General features: G+C 34.3%; 1 protein-coding gene across 1 annotated transcript in view; it reads left to right on the plus strand.

The window, feature by feature from the left end:
- The window catches only part of LOC102988795 (solute carrier organic anion transporter family member 1B3), a 47,982-nt gene that overhangs the window by 21,145 nt on the left and 7,414 nt on the right, over positions 1–19,423 (plus strand). Inside the window, exons 5-12 of the mRNA XM_007127994.2 lie at positions 1,229–1,350; positions 2,401–2,547; positions 2,738–2,836; positions 5,172–5,408; positions 8,479–8,643; positions 9,988–10,183; positions 13,313–13,478; positions 15,658–15,842. Of these exons, the coding sequence (XP_007128056.2) occupies positions 1,229–1,350; positions 2,401–2,547; positions 2,738–2,836; positions 5,172–5,408; positions 8,479–8,643; positions 9,988–10,183; positions 13,313–13,478; positions 15,658–15,842 (1,317 nt within the window). The remainder of the gene's footprint in view (positions 1–1,228; positions 1,351–2,400; positions 2,548–2,737; positions 2,837–5,171; positions 5,409–8,478; positions 8,644–9,987; positions 10,184–13,312; positions 13,479–15,657; positions 15,843–19,423) is intronic.

The following is a 19,423-nucleotide window of genomic DNA, read 5'->3' on the forward strand; positions in this document are numbered from 1 at the left end:
TACATTACATCTTTGTATCTTACTTCTTTTTTTAACATCTTTGTTAAAAGCAGACAAGCTTTTGAGCAGACAAGCCTCTCAGGCTGGTGAGTGCTGGCCGGCACCGATCCTCTGTGCGGGAATCTCTCAGCTTTTCCTTCTGCACCCTTGTTGCTGCGCTCTCTTCCGTGGCTCCGAAGCTTCCGTCCCACCCTCCGTCTCTGCCAGTGAAGGGGCTTCCTAGTGTGTGGAAACTTCTCCTCCTTCACAGCTCTTTCCCAGAGGTGCATGTCCTGTCCTTATTTTTTTGTCTCTGTTTTTTTCTTTTTTCTTTTGCCCTACCCAGGTACGTAGGAAGTTTCTTGCCTTTTGGGAAGTCTGAGGTCTTCTGCCAGTGTTCAGTAGGTGTTTTGTAGGAGTTTTTCCACATGTAGTTGTATTTCTGATGTATCTGTGAGGAGGAAGTTGATCTCCACATCTTACTCCTCTGCCATCTTGAAGGTCTCCTTCCTTATTTTATACCTAGTAGTTTGTACCTCTTAACCGCCCTTACCCTATATTCCCCCCTTCCCCTACTCCTCTTCTCACTGGTAACCACTAGTTTGTTCTCTGTACCTGTGAGTCTGTTTCTGTTTTGTTATATTTGTTCTTTTTTTTTTTTAGATTCCACGTGTAAGTGAAAATATACAGTATTTGTCTTTCTCTGCCTGACTTATTTTACTAAGCTTAATACCTTTCGGTCCATTCATGTATTTTTAAATATCAGCATTTGTCCCTATTCTAGGTCCGTTCTATTGTTCCTACTAAGTGCTTCCTTATCAAATTGAAATGGATTAGAACTTTTTAAACTAAGTTTTGAAGAGTCAGGCATATGACTGTGTGTGATTATAAATTGATTTTGAAATTTTAGATTGTAACCATCTTTGAAGATAATTCAAAAGATTGATAAATACAGTTAGCAGCTTTTTAAAAGCATGAAACCAAGATATTTCATATGTTGACCAGAATATAAGCACTGCTAGGATGAGAGCAACATGGTACTCCACCTTGCCTGGGGAGTACTGCAGGATATTTCTTAGTGAACACTCCCATTTCACTGTTACCCATCACCAATCCTAAAATATAAGCTGGGAAACTGACAGAGTATCCTGATAATTTGGAGAAGAGAATGGTGCAAATAAAGGGGAAAATTCCTCTGTATTTCTAGGAAAAGTGAAAATGCTCAGTAAATATAGTGATGTTCTTACAGTTACAGGTATTCTAAAGACACCCCTATTAATCCATCAGAGAATTCAACATCAAGCTTATCAACTTGTTTGATTAACCAAAATTTGTTACTCAATAGAACATCACTGGAGATAGTGGGAAAAGGTAAGAATTGAACTGGCACTAGTGAATATTAGTGTCACTAATAAATATTCTAAAATTTAACAATTTAATTACATCGTTAAAAAATGATTGTGATATCCATTAGCAAAATTGATTTAAAAGACAAATAAGAAAATCATTTGCATCTTATGTATGTAAGACAAAAATCATAGTGTTAATATATATTATAATATAAAGACCTTCTAGAAGTAATATGAAAAGAGGAATATTTTGATATGAAATTGGCAAAGAATATATGCAATTAATATAAAGAGGAAGTGGTATAAATATGTTAAAACAACTTTACTCTTTAAGAAAAATTCAATTTATTACACCAAATAAAGATTTTTTACCTATTATAACACAAATCTTAAGTTTTAATTATAAATTATAGTACTAGTTAAAGATTTTCCTACCTACTAGATAGGAAAGATTAAAAATAAAAAGAAATGGGGTAGAGGATAAAGACACATTTTATTTATTATGGGGAGTGTATAAATTTCTCTTTTGGAGGTTAATTTTCAATATGGTAAAGAACAAAAATATGCACATCTGCTTAAATCAGCAATTCTACTTTTATTGCTTTATTTTAAGGAAATAATCAGGAATGTGCAGAAGGATTGATTTATCGTTATAGCCATGGCATCCTTGTTTAACAGAATGAAAAATTAGAAATATTGTGTGAGTACATAGAAAAACTTGATTAAATAAATGATGAAATTTATTCAGCACACTATTATGCAGTCATTAAAATCCTGATATGAGAAAATAAAGAATATTATGCATAATTTTATGTTCACTAAAAATGTGAAAGATATAAACAAACATTAGAAGTGGTACTCTGTGTGTGGAGGGATGGCAGATAATTTTTACTTGTTTTCTTTGTGCTTTTCTGTATTGTCAAATTTTGTAACGTGACTATAAATCATTTTATAATTAGAAAAAAAGCAAAAAAAAATCTTAAATGGAATAATTAAAGGGTTAAGTTAGTTGACTTTTCAACAGGAATGCTAAAATTAATGTTTAAGATAAAACACTCTCTTGTCTACGTAGGTTGGGGAAAGGAATCTGGGTCACATATGTGGATATATATTCTATTGGGTAATATGCTTCGTGGAATTGGGGAAACGCCCATAACACCCTTGGGGATTTCTTACATCGATGATTTTGCTAAAGAAGGACATTCTTCTTTTTATTTAGGTAATGTACAGAAAATATTAGATTTTATGGTTACTTTCCCTGGGTGTACCTTGAAATAACAGTGCTCCTAAACTCATTTTTTTACTTAAAAAATTATTTAGAGAAATATATTGTATTGTATTACTTTAAAAAACTGAATAAGAACCATGTATTATTGGCATTTGATTAAAATGTTTTGTAATATTTTTAGGTAATTTGTTTGCAGTAACAATGATTGGTCCAATCATTGGCTTTTTACTCGTATCTCTGTTTTCTAAAATGTATGTGGATATTGGATACGTAGATCTGAGTAAGTATAATCAGAACAAGGTAACATGATAATGCTTTTCAAATACAGGACACCATTCTTTCAAATAACTGAATTCACTCTTTCACTGGCCCTTTGCTTACTAATCGTCAAAAGTTACAAATAGGTAATGTGTTAATAACTAGAATAAAAATAAAATTCGGCTCCTATCTACATCAGGCTTTTACAACTAAGCACAAAATAAGAAAATTTAACAAACTTAAGATTACTTCACCCAAAATAGTTGCAAACTAATTGCATGTCTCTCAATGTGCCTACTAATGTCACTTCCCCACATTCACCCTTTCTCCCATCTCTATTTGCATAGTTCTTAAAGTATTTTCCAATATGTGGCTCCTCTTCAGAGACGCCTTACTTCACCACCTCCTACTGGCCCCAAGTTAAGTGTCCCTATTAATCACCAAGAGCATGCTTTTATTGTAGCCCTTGTCACAATAAGCCATAAATATTTGTGCCACTGATCTTCCATCTCTTTTAGAACATAACAGTATAATGTCTGTCTTAACGTATGATAAGTAATTAGTGCTTAGAAATAAACAAATCTGGTTTTATATTTCACCAGGACTACATAGAGTAGACATCACAGCAGGCCAATAATAACCACAATCTGAAAGTATTTTAATATAAAGCTAAAACATGGACCTGATGGAATGTGTTATGTCTTCTATTTTGGATGTGTGAATTAGAGTAGGTTCACATTCCAAGTGTTTCTACTCGTTCATTTCCAGGTTCATCCTTGTTTTAATCACTAAGCACCCAGAAATAAATGGTTAAAGTCTTTAGAATGATAGATTTGTAACCTCTTTTCTGTAGTCAGAAATCACTACTCACAGTATTTAGGTCCATGGAGATCCCATTTCTAGCACTGAATGTCTAGACCTTATTATATCTTCTCTTATTCAGTTATGGGTATGATGTAAACGTATCGTGAAGTACATTTTGGCAAACTCCAATGCCAAAGGAGCCAACGAGATAACATAAGTGAATAAAGAGTGCTCGGTGTGGTGGTTAAACTTGGAAGAACTGGTGGTGGTGAAGTGCCCTCTGCACACACCTGAAAGTGCATATACTGCTCAGCCTCAACCTATTCTTTTCATGAAGAAATCTGGATCCAGCATTGACAAAATCTTCTGATTGGCTTTCAAAAAAATCCTGGAATCCAGATTTTCATGTGGAAGTTTTCAATTTTTAAAACAATGTGTGAACAAAAGGAAACACTTTGGCAGGCTGTGTCTAGCCAGGTTATGACCTCTAGTTCCTATGTGTACACCAGGGATAGAACACAACAAAATGTTATCAAAATGACATTTCTGATGGATGCTGAATAAGTACTTAGCATGTAGTTGGAGTCACTGATTTTATCAATCATTTCTGCAGTTTGTCAGGGTTGCTGATTATGGAATAATATGAACATGTAAATCAATTTTAAACTCAGAACTGTGCATATTTGAAAACCACTTCAGTAAATAGAATTAATAATTTATTTCTGTATATGAAGTCAATGTTTTCTCACGTTAAAGAGTATTCTTATAGATCAAAGAGTAACAACACCATTATTGTGCTTCAAACATCTATGGGGTGTGTGTGTGGTGCTTTCTTATTAGAATGTTTATATTTATAAATTTAAATATATACTGAAACTTTATATTTATTGAAACAGCTCATTTATACTTGTTTAGATATAGCACATACATGGCACTCCCACAGCTTTAAAGGGAAATATTATTGAAATAAAATGGTTAAATTATCCCTAAAATTTAGAGTCTACATTTTAAACTCAGATTTTCATTATACGTATATCTTCACCATTATCATCCTCTGTGCTGTCAAGGAGTTGGAAATGCAGGTTCTAGGGGGAAAAAAAACCCACTATTCGCTCTGAGAATTTCTTGCGAAGCGCTGTAAATTTCATTGCTAGTGCTTTCGTGACCTCAGGAGATGGTGCCAACAGAAGTTTTCAGACAGTGAGTATCATGCTTTCCATAAATGGCCCTTAAATAGTTTGCAGGCTTCAACTGTTCAATGGTGGCCGCTGTTGTCATGTCACCAGAAAAGCCACCAAGTTCACACAGGCTCAGGCAATGACAATAATGTCATGACTGACTCCTGGACAAGAGCAATTGTAAGATGTCATTAAATGTTAGACTTACCCTTATTTCAAAGATAAAAAGTGTGAAAAAAAGAAGAGTGTCTCAGAATTGAGGAAACATCATTTACTTTCTTCATCTATGGAGGACAGCAATTATTACAATTATTACCAGAAATTCTTGCATTTCAAAATGATTTTTGACTGGCTTCTTCTAATTCTTTATTCTAGACACTATCAGAATAACTCCTAAGGACTCTCGTTGGGTTGGTGCGTGGTGGCTTGGTTTCCTTGTGGCTGGACTAATATCCATTATTTCTTCTATACCATTCTTTTTCTTGCCCCAAAATTTGGATAAACCAAAGAAAGAAAAAGAAGCTTCAGTATCTTTGCCTGTGCAAAATGAGGAAAAGAGTCAAATGGCTCATTTGACCAAGCAGGGGCAAAATGTTAGTGAAACTGTAGCTGGTAAGTATTTCACATTTACAGTCAATTTGGAATTGTTAATCCCAGTGAAAGGGAGGGGTGAATATTCCAAAATAATAAGTCATACTCAAGTCATCTAAATAAAGTTCGCTTTCTTCTTTACTAAATTTGGCTAAATTATTCTTCTAAGATTCCTACTAAAATTTGTAAATATTTTCTGAACACATATCGACTCTGAAGGGAAGGGGATTAGGCTTGTGGTCTTTAGCAGGGAGAAACCAATCAAAGGCTAAAAATATCTGTTATTTTTAAACCAAAGAGTATATATTCATTTCCAAATTACATAGTACAAACTATGAGGATTAAAAGGTCTTTCTCTTTCTTCCTCTCTCCCTCCCTCCCTCCCTCCCTCCCTCCCTCTCTTTCTTCTTTCTTTCTTTCTTTCTTTCTTTCTCTCTCTCTCTCTCTCTTTCTTTCTTTCTTTCTTTCTTTCTTTCTTTCTTTCTTTTTCTATCTTTCACAAATAGTATCAGGAAGCATACTATGCCCTGGTAATAGAATATTGCCTCTGTTTTCCAAGTATTTACAATATAATGGGGTTGTACCAAAAAATATATAGACAATTGCCATATAGTGCCTACATAAACAATTATGAGTGCCTATAAATTGGGCAACTTAACTATTCTTAGGTGGAGACATGGAGTATGGAGAAGGAAATCAGAGGAAGTTTCTCTCTAGATAGAGTAAGATTATTTTCTTGGTAATTATATAGAAAAAAATTGCTTACCTAAATATTAAAAAATGAAGTACAAGCAACAGTAGTAGTTAAGGTTATTGTAGTCAGTCATGTGAATAAGAGCCCTCCACCATTTGATAGTGCTCTTCCTTTCAAACATAAGCCCCGAGGGCTAATGGAGAACAATTTAGGAGCAGTAATTTGGGGAACGATCCAACAACAGTCAGAGCAAGATAGTTGAAACAATGTTAATAGTGCAGTTTTCAGATTGCACAGAAATGGTGGAATAGTAAGAGTCAAAGCAGAGCAATGCCTGAACCCTTGACAAGCTTTTCAAGTTGAAGTTGAAGTGACATTAGAGCTTGTCAGGTGGAGCCCAATTTCTCCCTCTCATCAGTTCTTCCACTCATTCTTTTTATTATTACTTTCTCCTCTCCATCACTCTAATCCGAACGCAATGGTATGACTTGTATTGACTCATGAGAGAAGACTTAAATTTTCAGTCACATTGGTAGCTTGAAATTGGCCATGATGGGAGAAGTTAACCCCATTTATTACCAAAATTGGGAAATACTCAAATCAACGTTGTTTTCCCAAGAATCAGTTGTTAAACATTTACCAGCACACCACTGATTTAGGAGTCTTTGAAATTTAACATGCGCACTAAAAATACCATTCCAATAAATTTTCATTTGATCTATGCTATTTTCACACTACAGCAAATTATATCCACAAAAAGTAGCAGATTATCTAAAAATAAGGAACGTGGTGACTGTGAGCCTCCCCAAAATGCAGAGGATAATGAAGATGCAAAAATAGGGCGATTGTAAGTGACCAAAATAAGATAGTAAAGAAGTTCTTAATTATGTGCTATTAGGAATGGATGAAATAACTAAGAACATTTAGTCAGAAAATAATATATCTAATTTGAGTAGAAACAAGACTAGTTGGTTAGAACGAAATAAAGATATCAGTTCATTACAAAACAATTTGTAAACAAGGAGAATTGTCCAAAAATGAGCAATTTCTTTCTGAGACAGTCAGCTTAATGAGTTGTTTATTGATCTAATTATTGAGGATATATAGAGGATCATGATTGTGTAGAAGTTCAGATGACATCCAAGTTCTCACTCACCTCAAAAATTCAATGATTTGGTGAGCCCATATACCCTATTTCTTTTGATCAAACATCACAACTCACTCAGAATGCCTCACAAGTCAATCGTCCTTCCTGATTGGGGAGTCCCATGGAGAGAAGTTTAGCATTTTGACCTAACAATTTAAAATGTTATTTATTCCTGCTATACATTTCCTTACATCTTCTTTTTTCTCCTTCTATGCCCTTTGCCCTAATCTTTTTTCTTGTTATTATAAGCAGATGAAACTATTTCTTATTTACCATTGGATAGAAGGTTTGGTTCTGACCATATCTAATGGAAATCTTTAGAGTACTACAGCACAAGATCTTTCAAAGTCCACACCATCCATAACTCAGTAACCATACCTGATTCTGTCTTGCTAGACTCTGATACTTCCAACTGTTTTTCTAAGTGGTTTCTTCCACTTTTAACTCCCATTACAGCTGGTTAACCTGGTGATCATAGATCCAGATCACATAATTCTTGCTAGGTACAGAAGTTATAGATTTGTTACACACCTGTTTGTAGGCATGGGTTTTTTGCTCTACTGTTGTCATAATGTCACTTGAGACACAATATGTCTTTAAGAAAGCTGATGGATAATACTGCCAGATTTACTGAGGCAGTACTTTATGGTAGAAAAGCTATATACCAAGAAAAAAGAGATCTGAATCCTGGTACTAAATTGACCTTTATGATTTTTGAACCTTAGTCTTCTTATTTCTGTGAACTTTGGATTATACTATCTTTAAGATAAATTTCCAGTTAATAATTATATTATTAATATAATGATTATATTATTAAGTGCTAATAAAAAAGAGACATGGCATTTCATTCACTTTTGCTTCTTGAGTGCCTAGCATATTGCCTAGTACCCAATTAAAAACCAAACGTTTGCTAAATGAATGAATAAATGAACTAATGATGTATGCAGTTGTATGGTAGAATGCTAAGAATAAGCAAATACGAGGTGAACAAAGCACTTACTAAAACAGCATGTATGTTTGATCCCATTTTGGAGTAAAATGAACTAACTAAATAAATATTAATGCACACATGGAAAAAATTGAAAGAATATTTTTTAAAAAACTGTTAGTAGGATTGCAGGGTATTCTGACTTTCTGTGCTATATATTTATGGAATTTAAAATCTTACATAAATTATATTTACAAGATTAAGATATTAATATAGATGTAAGCTGCATTATAATATTTTCTTTCTTTTTATGTTTTCATAGGTTTTTTCCAGTCCTTGAAAAACATCCTTACCAATCCCCTGTATGTTATAACATTATTTTTGACACTGCTACAAGCCAGCAGCCATATTGGAGCTATTACTTATGTCTTCAAATATGTAGAACAGCAGTATGGCCAGTCAGCATCTGAGACTAGCATTTTGTTTGGTAAGACCTGTTTATGTTTGCTTGATAAATGCTATGCTACTGAATCACTGAGCTCCAAGTGACGTTTTGTTGTGAAGGCAATTTCACATTTTATTAAATATAATTTTCATTTATTTTTTCAAATTTTATCAAATCGATGGGTCTTGTGATATCATCATTGTTCTGCATTTGAAGTTACAGCTCATGTTATTTTTGAGGAGATGAATTCCCGAAGGAAAAGTGACATGTGAATGGAACATGTAGATATGATATCTGCATAACTGGATCTTATAATCTAGTGCTGAGATTCTGAGGAAAATCCTTTTATTATTTAATTATTATACTTCTATCCTTCATGGACTTTGAACCAGGACCCAGATACTTACAAAAAATAGGACATTGATGTTTCCAGGAGAAAAATCAATTTAAACACATCATTGGTATCTATATAATTCAATATAAATCTCGTATTTTAGAGAGGTTTTTTGTTGCAGTATCTGTTTCCAATGACACATGGAGACTTCTTTATGAAGGAAAGGTTATCTCATATTATTCTTTCCCTACCCCCTGTATAATATAAGATTCTTAAGAGCAGTAGAATACCCAGTACAGGGCCCAGCACATTGTAGAAACCCAATATTTGATAAGTTAAGCTGAATTTATCAAGTGATATATGAATAGGTCATAAGTAAACAAGAAAAAAGTAATTCTGTAGGATGTGCTTATTGAACTTAAGATAAAAATTAAAACTGTAAATTTAACTCCTAATAAAGTTCCCAGCCTAATTCTTTTGTTAGAGGGATCTTCATCTTTAATCAATCTTGGAAGACAATGAAATGGAAAAGTTATAAGAGGAATCAACTATTTTTAACATCACGTATAGACCTGTTTATCATCTTAGGGTATGTGTGTGTTTAGATGAATAAAGAAGAGATATTAATTTAAGTGTTCAAATCTAAACTACTGGGCAAATTTGTAGTAAGTTTTTAAGGATGGGAACTCTTCATTTTAAGGAAATGCAAAGGATTTTAGGTGGTAGGATAAAAGTCTCAGAGTCAGGAAGATGATATTTTGTTGTTTTCCGGGAGGGGACAAAAAGCACCTTATAAAAACCATATGTTCAGACATACAGATATTCTCAGTCACTGACTTTTGCTACTGAGGAAACAAAACCTTCAGTATTGGCAGGAAGAAATTATTTTTATCTCCCCCACATGGTGCACTGACCGTCTACCTCCATCCTGGACTGCCAGCCTTCTATTTAAGAAGTAATAAGATAGGATGATTTTGGTTGATATACAGTGTTTCATGTGTAAAGACATTAAGAATAACCATATTTATATAATTATATTTTTTCTCTTCTAGGATTCATAACCATACCAACTTTTGCATCTGGAATGTTTACAGGAGGATATATCATTAAAAAATTCAAATTTACTTTGGTTGGAATTGCGAAATTTTCATTTTGTAGCCATATGTTGTCCTTCCTATTTCACCTATTAAATTTTGCGCTAATCTGTGAAAACAAATCAGTTGCTGGACTAACCTTGACCTATGATGGGTTTGTATATATATATCAGTATACTAATTGCACAATATATAAACCATCCAATGTAAAAGAAAGTAAGGCAAACAAGGCAGATGGCAATTTAACTAAACTTTTAACTGAGAGAAATTTCAATTTATAAATTCTTAAAACATTCATTTCTTAAGATCTCAAAAAGTTCTTTTTTTCCTTCCTTAAAGAAAAGCCATATAGTTTGTAATAGTAATAGTTATTATTTATGTGGTGCTTACAATGAGTGATGGGTACTTTTATCCCCATTTTATAGATAAGGAAAGCAAGGCTTAGAAAGATACCCAGATTACATGTCTAACAATGTTAAGATTCTGACTCAGATTTGAAGGTTTTGACTCCAAAACTCTTAATCCTAACCACTATGATCTTGGATGAATCATGAGAGAAATATAAATGACATTTTCCAAAAGTGACTGAACAATCTTTATCTGCAGTTAATTTTGATGTTTAACAATTATCTTTATAAGAAAACCAGTACATTGCACTGAATTCTCCTTTTTTGCAAGCTAATTCTATTTCTTCTGGTATTGTCTTCATTAGCAGTAGAATTGATAAATACTCTATACATAATGGCATATTAGACCTAGAGAACTTTTACTTTTCATTATTATCATGCATTGTGCAGTATACCTAGTACTACAGTCTCTACCCCAAATCAAGGGCAAGATTCCTGTGCAGATTTCTCATCTCCTGAATACAGCCAACAATTTAAGTTTAGGAAGGTTCATGTTCAAGCAACAAGCAAAGATCCTTGGCTCACAGTTAAGTAACCATGCTCCTTAGCACTGCTTATTGTTGGCTTTGAGTTTTTAAACTCTTGGTCTTATGAGGTGTCAATTTGAATCTGTCGAATCTTCCCACATTTGCTTACCTAAACATCATCCTATTCTTGGAGGCTTGCCAATTTAATCTTGAATTATCTCCCCACTCCCTCCTAATCCTGTTTGTTGTTGAATATTCCTATTGACCACCACTCACTCTGATATATCAAAATACAGAGTACCTAGAACATTGAACTTTAGAGGGAAGAGAATCCTAGAGATTATGCATCCCGAACCTCTTATATACTCTTCCTTTGTTAGTTGAGAACCGGAGAAACTGTGACTTGTTTGAAGTCATACAGTGACTCCAGAACGATGCTACTTCACAGCACAAGCATACAGGCTTTAACCTAAAGCCAGTTCCCTGAAACAAGCACAGTAACTGTGCTATCTATTCAAAAGAAGGCAGCTAGAGTTCTATGGGCTTTTTTCATTCAATAAAATTTCACTGAGTGCCTCCTTAAAGGTAAAAAAATTTATAGGATACCTCAGTGCCCTCATGGAACCATAGTCTAAGTGATGGCTATTAACAGAATCAATATATTTAGCATTTATGAAATGCTAGTCACTGGGGTAAGTTTTTAGAGTATGAATTACTGTAGAGGTTCTCAGAATGTGGTCTGAAAATCTACAGGGGTCCCTGAGACTTTTACAGATGGTCAACAAATTCTAAACTATTTTTATATTAATACCAAGATAGTATTTTTCTTTTTCATTCTCATTTTCTAATGAGTATATAGTGATAGTTTCATTTGTTTCATTTTTATTTTATATTGGAGCATAGTTGAGTAACAATGTCGTGTTAGTTTCAGGTGTACAGCAAAGTGATTTAGTTATACATATACATGTATTTATTCTTTTTCAAATTCTTTTCCCATTTAGGTTATTACAGAGTATTGAACAGACTTTCCTGTGCTTGTATAGAGATATTTTCTAAGGCTACAAGATATGTGATGATAATATCAGTCTGTTGGCTAAGGATATGTGTGCTTGCACATTCTCATGTACTAAATTTTTCTTCCTATTAATCTCTAGTAGAGTATGTATATCAATAAGTAGAACCCACTTGAACAAAAAACCCTTGGGGTCCTCAATACTTTTCAAGAATGGACAGGCTGCTGGGAACAGAAAGTTTGAGAACAGCTAAATTAACATTTTTCCAAAAAAATTTCTATGAGGATTTATGACTTACAAATGGCAAATCTAATTTTAGACAGAGTAGTCACATTGCTGTGAAGTGGCAGACCTAATGTGAACATAGGACTGTCTGATTGCAATGTCTGGACTGAGTCATTAATCATTATGCTAAATCACTCCCTGTCCATCGTGTGTCCCCAAGCAGGATTAGGTATTAAATGCTTTTAGTAAAATCACTGATTACAGAATTTCTGAATCTACCTTCTTCTTTCTTCATAAAAATTACTTTCTCATTCAAAGATAATTTATCAAGATTTTTACCAAAAAACAAAAGAATAATTTTTAAAAATCTGTAAGCAGAAAATTAATTATATGAATAATCCGTTTAATAATTTTAGCCATATTATAAGATTATATTTTATAAATACAACAATGTTTTACAGTAAATCATTATAAACTTTGTTATGGTTTCATTTAAAAAGCATATGAAGTTTTTCTAATCTTTCTCAACTGATTCTATTATTCTTGATTTTTAAAAATTGATCCTTAAGGATTCTGCTTTGACCACGTTGAATTCTTTCCTTGTGTAGTTGAAATATAGATTTAAAAATTCTAACTAGTTAATTAACATTCACAGATTCATGAGACTTTACAGTGAGCTGGGAAGAACCTTAGTCTAATGCTATTACCCTAGTGAACAGAAACCAATTCTCAGAAAAATGAAGTGATTTTTGAGTAATTTTTTGACAGAATCACAAAGACCTGTTGTCTATGTCTTACCTATCCTCTTTGGTTTCTTTTTTATGTTTTACTTTTTCTACATCATAAATCATGTCTGGGTAAAGATAAAGGGTGAAAAAGTTAATAAGCACTAAAAATAAACTTTGCCATTTTGGACAAGCAAAATATCTCTATTTAATTTAAAGACAATCCTTTCCCTTATTTCTCATATTCTTTTCGTCTCTCCTCCTTCTTTTCCTTTCCCTTCCCTTCTCTTTTTTTCTCCTCCTCTCCTCCTCCTCCTTCCTCCCTCCTCCCTCCTTTCTCCTTCTTCCTTCTCTTCCTCTTTCCCTTCTCCTCCTCCTCCTTCTTCTCCTTCTCCTTCTTCTTCTTTTCTCTCTCTTTCTGATATATGTCTATCATATATTTCCAGAAATAATCCAGTGGCATCTCATATAAATGTACCACTTTCTTATTGCAACTCTGACTGCAATTGTGATCAAAGTCAATGGGAACCACTCTGTGGAGACAATGGAATAACTTACATATCACCTTGTTTAGCAGGATGCAAATCTTCAAGTGGCAGTAAAAAGTCTGTTGTGAGTATTACTTTTTACTATCTTCTCCTTAATCAAAACTGCAGATTTGATTTAACTTACTTAAACTTTGATAATCACTTACCAAATGTTTCTACAACTAAGGTCACCAGTAAAAAGGTAGAAAAAGAGTCCCATTATTGCCTGTCATTGTGATGGCTGTGATGTGTAAACAAAGCCTCACATAAAATCCTGCTTGAGACACAAACAGGTTTTTCTGTTGCTTGAATTCTCATGAGATTACTCCCAACTTTTCTTCTTGCGTTTATAAGACTATGACCTTTTGAAATTTAAAAACATTTATGATTTCTAGGAAGCACCTCATTTGACTAAAGGATATGATTTCCATTAGGTTGGAAGTACTTTACCCTTCAGATGCTAGGGGAAAATCCTGAGCCAACCCCTGTCAATCTAGGTGCCTTTCCAGAACAACCATCTATACGCAATCTTGCATATAGATTCTGGAGAGTTTATCTTGAGGCTCAATACCCTTTTGACTTTCCAAGAAATTAATCAAGGCTTCATGTTCACTTGACTGTCCAATTTTTGGCTTCCAATTTTGATTTTTTTCAAGGTTGGCACTCCTCCTACGCAGGATAACTTAATATTCTGCTTACCTATTGCTAACATCTCCCATAGAAGTGCCACTGTCTTCTTCACTCCAAATATCCCCTTCCATGCAAATTATGAGTTCTCCCCAATCCCCCAAGTAACTTCCAATAGCTGGGCATCAGATATGGTGTTCTCTGTTCTGCTTCCAATCCACTGAATATCTCATAAAGTTGGGGACCCATTTCCTGGGCCCTTTTCCTATCACCAATATTAGCAATATTATCAGCTATGATCATTGCTCTCTACCACATCCTCCTGTCTTTGATTTTCAAACTTTACCATCATTTTCTTGCCCATAGTCCTACTAACTGCATTAAAGAAGGTCACTGAGAACTTTGAAGAACCTAGATTCTTTGAAGCTGAGTCATAAATTTGCACAAATATGGCCCTAAGACTATACTTAAAAACCCACATCTCATATGCATGGCTATAGTGCCTTTCATTGAGAGTTCCCCATTTAATCTACGGTCCCACCTTGTCCATGCGTGAAGGGCTGGAAGAGACATGATGTTAGAATCCTAAAGAGAGCTCTGTCTACTACGGAGACATCATCTTCTTAATACTTTACCATTTAGGGACCACTGCGGAGTTCTTTTACCAAATTCTTAGTAATAAGTCATCCCTTCTTAATCACTCAAAATAATGCCCTTTGTACTTAAGTTTGGTTTTACTGGCTGATAGGCTTGCTACGTAAAGAATTTCTCCATACAATTCTTAGTAAAAAAAAGTAAAGCTTGGTCATCAGATAAGTATGAATTCAAATTCTTCCCCTGTTCCTCCTTCAGTAATTGGTCTTAACATTAATGGGTTCAAACTTCCCTTAAACCTTAGTTTAGCCTAGACTCAGAACAGAATTTATTAAAGCCATCTAGCTACATAAACTGCCTGCCAAATTAAATTTCTAAAATCATTTGTTCCTAAATTTTCTCCAGCTGTGTTCTAACCTTTAGGGCATTCTGTTGTGTTGAACCTCTCTGGTAATGGCATCATCTATCGTATAATCTGTCATTATGCAATCAGATGTTGTATTTGCTGGCAAAAGTGGAATTCTAGCATCCATGCCTGGTCCCTTCTGCCCTGGACTTTGCCCCATTCGAATGGGTGGCTCTAGACCCAGGTTTGACCTCTTCAAAACTACTATATTTTCTGGATTCCCTAGGCAATCCTACCCAGGGAGTGTCACTAACACTCTGTAGAGATTGTTAAAGAGAGTAAGTAGGTGTGCTATAGAAAATAAAAGTGAGTGGTAGAGAAATATTTAAACATTTTATATTGATGAGAAAATAATTTACAGAGTTTCAGACATTACTTTTTTCTATTCTTTCCTAATTTTTAATTTAGGGAGGTATGAAAAGTTAATAGTAAATTACATTTTCTTGTCTAGAAAGGAATCCAGGAAACTATTTTGCCTTTCAATTCTTAAACAGCTGTATTGTTAAAATGTTTTCTTTAAAAACTGTAAATATTTTAGCTTAGATGAGTGAGATGTCTTTAAATATAATAGAATATATTTATAGCCCAGTCATATTTTGTAAATATATTCTGTCATATTTCAAAAACTATTTTTCAGATGTTTCATAACTGTAGTTGTGTGGAAGTAAATGGTTTCCAGAGCAGAAATAACTCAATGAAGTTGGGTGAATGCCCCAAAAATGATCAATGTACAAGAAAATTTTACGTTTATATAGTAGTGCAAATATTTATCTTTTTTTCTGCTGCATTGGGAAGTACCTCAAATATCATGCTGGTTTTTAAGTGAGTATTACTTTTTAAAAGTATTTTTACATATATTAGACTATAAACACACCTAATAATGTGCATATTTTTCCATAATATATTTGGAACCCCAATTCATATTTTGTTACATTTAAATTTTCTAAGAGTGCATTTTCTTAGGATTACTGTGATACTTCACTGCCATAATTAATAATAATTTTGCCTTGACCTTTGCCACTACAAAATCTAGATTCTGTACTTTCTCCTCTTAATGAGAATTTTAAGACAAAAGACTGATCGACAACTGCCTCAATGTGAAAGAATCCCCGTTGTGATTCTAAAAGAACTTCTCATTTCGAGATGCCTTATACCCTGTTGGGCCTGTCAGAGTGAATCACCTATTGATTCCATTGAAAAAAAAAATTTGGGAACCAGGTCACATAATATAAACAGTCTATGATATTCCAAAATTTTTAATCCTAGCTAAAAGAATGGCTTGTGACCTAGTCTCTCACATACCCTCATAGAGAAAAGAAAAATACATGAGCAATATTCGTTCTTTTCTTCACTGATTAGACAAATATTTAGACCACACTTGGTGAATAATACTCCATGGTGAATAAAACAGATAAAGTACCTGTTCTCATACAGTTTAGAGTATAACAGGAAAGACTTATGTAAGGCAAATAAGCTTAAAAATAAACACGTAATTACAAATTATCGTTAGTACTACAAAGAAAAAAAGAGTGCTATTAAAGGGAACAAAAAGGAAAAACAAATTTAGGATTGAGGTGAGGAACTGTGAGGAAGAGGACTCAGAAAATACTTCTCAAAAAAAGTGACACAATCTAAAGGTCTAGAGGATATGTTAAAGTTAGCAAGTGAGGAACTTTACAGGGAGAGGGGCTATATGCCAATGCCTCAAGGCAGGAAAGAACTGATGTGTTTGAGGACTGAACAGAAGACAGTTGGTTGGAAAATACTGAGTGAGACAGATGGCACAAGGTAAGACTGCAGGGTTAGGAAGGGAGTAGGTAATACAAGGCCTGTTGGTGAAGTTAATCATTCAATCACCTAAAAGTGAAAGCATATAAAGACTTGCATGTAGGTATTAAAATATATATGTGTAAATATGGTGATCTGGGTTAACCTCTAGTTATACTTTTAAGACATAAGTAGTTAGCAACAGGCTCACGGTCAGCCAACAGCGTGACATAGAAGGGAAAGAAAACAAATGTATTAATGTTTTTTAAAATGAGTATAAAGCTATAAACTGAGACTACAGTTGTTTAAATTCCACAATGACCCTTAAATCTTGTCAAATTATTTATACTAATTTATTCCACAGATAAAGCTCTACCTTAACATAAAATACTGTCTACTCAAAAGGAGAAGCTTTCCATATTTGCCAAATTACAGATTCATTAAATTACAGGAAGTTGTCTCAAAACTCCAAATTAGCTTGCATCTCAACAAGTCTTGGCTTCTTAATTTAAAATTTTTCATGAGGAGAACAAGAATTTTAGACATAACTGTTACAACATTGATGATAATTTTATCTTAATAAGAAAGTGATAAGATCAACATTACCATTTATCAAAAACATTTATTGATTTCTCACCAACCTTCGATTTTATTGAAAGAGAACTTTTGTGAGGCAGACTGTGGAATAAAAATATAAGCTTCAGTCTATTAATGATTTCCCAATGCCTACATCATAAGGCAATTATTAAAACTAGGCTAAGCAGGAGTGTTGATATTTATACATTCAGTATATATGTTAGGCATGATTCTAGGGGCCAAGGATGGAACTGTGAACAAAACTGATAAGGGCCCTCCTTTCATTAGCTTTCAGTGGGGGTGAGGGAGAGTGGATGGGTGTAGGAGAAGAAACAATAAAAAAATAAGCATGTAAATACGTAAAAAAAAGAAGTGTTAAGCATTAGGAAGAAAAAATCAGAGTAAAAATATAGAAAAGGTAATAAAATTTTAATGCTTGGAAATACAGGTGACAGGAATGAGGAAGGAATTCTTTGTACTAGTTTTGCAACTTTTCTGCAAGAATAATTAATTTCAAAAACATTTTTCAAAATAATTTCAAAAACATTTTTTTACAACACTGTTTTAAAGAGATGGTAGTTTCAGACTGTTCCCTCCCAAGAATTTGAAAGCTCAACCAACCCTGTGAATCTTTAAAAATTGGACAGGAGTTATAGAAGACAACTTATCATAAGAGCCCCTTTCCTCCTAGTGAAAGCCACCCTCTCTGCAAGAATAGTTAAGTTGTGAAGAAATCCACATATTATAGAATAATTGAGGCTAAAGCTATGATCTGGATGTGCATGATAAACATCCTACTTCACTTGTACAAGTGTGGTTAGTCTTCCAAGTGCTTTTCTGGGGCTTCTATTCAATCACCTGTCTGAGCCATTGAACGAGATGGATCACCAAACTAGACCACAACATTCCATGAGCATCTGAACCTCCAGCCTCACCAGGTCAAGGGCCTGCATCTCCAGTAAAATGCAGTTAGCTAATCACCATGCATCCAAAAAAATTAAACATTAAGAAGCCTAACAGCCAAGTCTTTAGTACATTGCTCAGGCCCTCGGCAGAGCCCTCCATCACTAACTTCTGGTGAGGAAGGAGGCGCACTTCATCTTCACTAACTAGGGTTTTAATTACCCTCTGTCTCTTTAAATTGCAATGGCAGGGCCTGCTTTAGGATCCCCATTCCACTGTCACCACAGCCTGACTTGATGTGCTCCCAGTGTGGGAAAGGGGAGACCATAGATGAGAATAACCTGATGAGGAAAAAATAAAAAAAGGAAAAAAGAAAAGCAAAGAAAGAAGAGGGGGTGGAGAAGCAGTACTAATTCAGATACCTTCCATTGAAAGTCATATGATGAGACCTGAATAAATATTGAAGGTACAAATCATGCAGATATGAACAGGTGAAGAGCAATCCAGGGAAGGTAGCAGTGGAGGTAAAGGTCCTGAGGTGGAACATACTTGATATGTACAAGATCAGGAGGACTGTACGAAGAAGAAAGAGGTAAGAAGTACAATGAGAGAGCAAGCATGGTGCAGATAACACAGACCCTGTGGATCACAGTAAAGACTTTGGAGTTTACTCTCATTGTATTAAGAAGCCAGCAGAGAGATTTGAGCAGTAGAATTATACAACTATCTTATCCAATTAGATCACTCTGGCTGTGGGGTGGAAAATATGTCTTTGGGAGGCAAGAACAGAATCAGGGAAAACAGAAGGCTATGATAGAAGGTGCTTTTTGTGGAGAATCCAGCTTGAGAATTGTTGATCAAAATACAGAGCTGATCACTATCAGATTGAGGTAGGACTCATGCTGCAGTGACCTATATTTTACATAATAAAAATGTGTGTGTGTGTGTGTGTGTGTGTGTGTGTGTGTGTGTGTTGAGAGTGTGCATGTAAGTATGAGCATGAGGGTCTGTAAGTGTGCGTGCATGTGAATGTAGGAGTGTGTGTGATTGTCATTGTATATGTGTGTATGTGTGTTGTGTGTCATTATACCACATAAGTCTATCATTTCCACTGAGTTGTCTAAGATATCAAGTTCCCTTTCAGGAAGATATTATCA

This window comes from Physeter macrocephalus, chromosome 6 (assembly GCF_002837175.3).
Source record: "Physeter macrocephalus isolate SW-GA chromosome 6, ASM283717v5, whole genome shotgun sequence".
NCBI lineage: Eukaryota > Metazoa > Chordata > Mammalia > Artiodactyla > Physeteridae > Physeter > Physeter macrocephalus.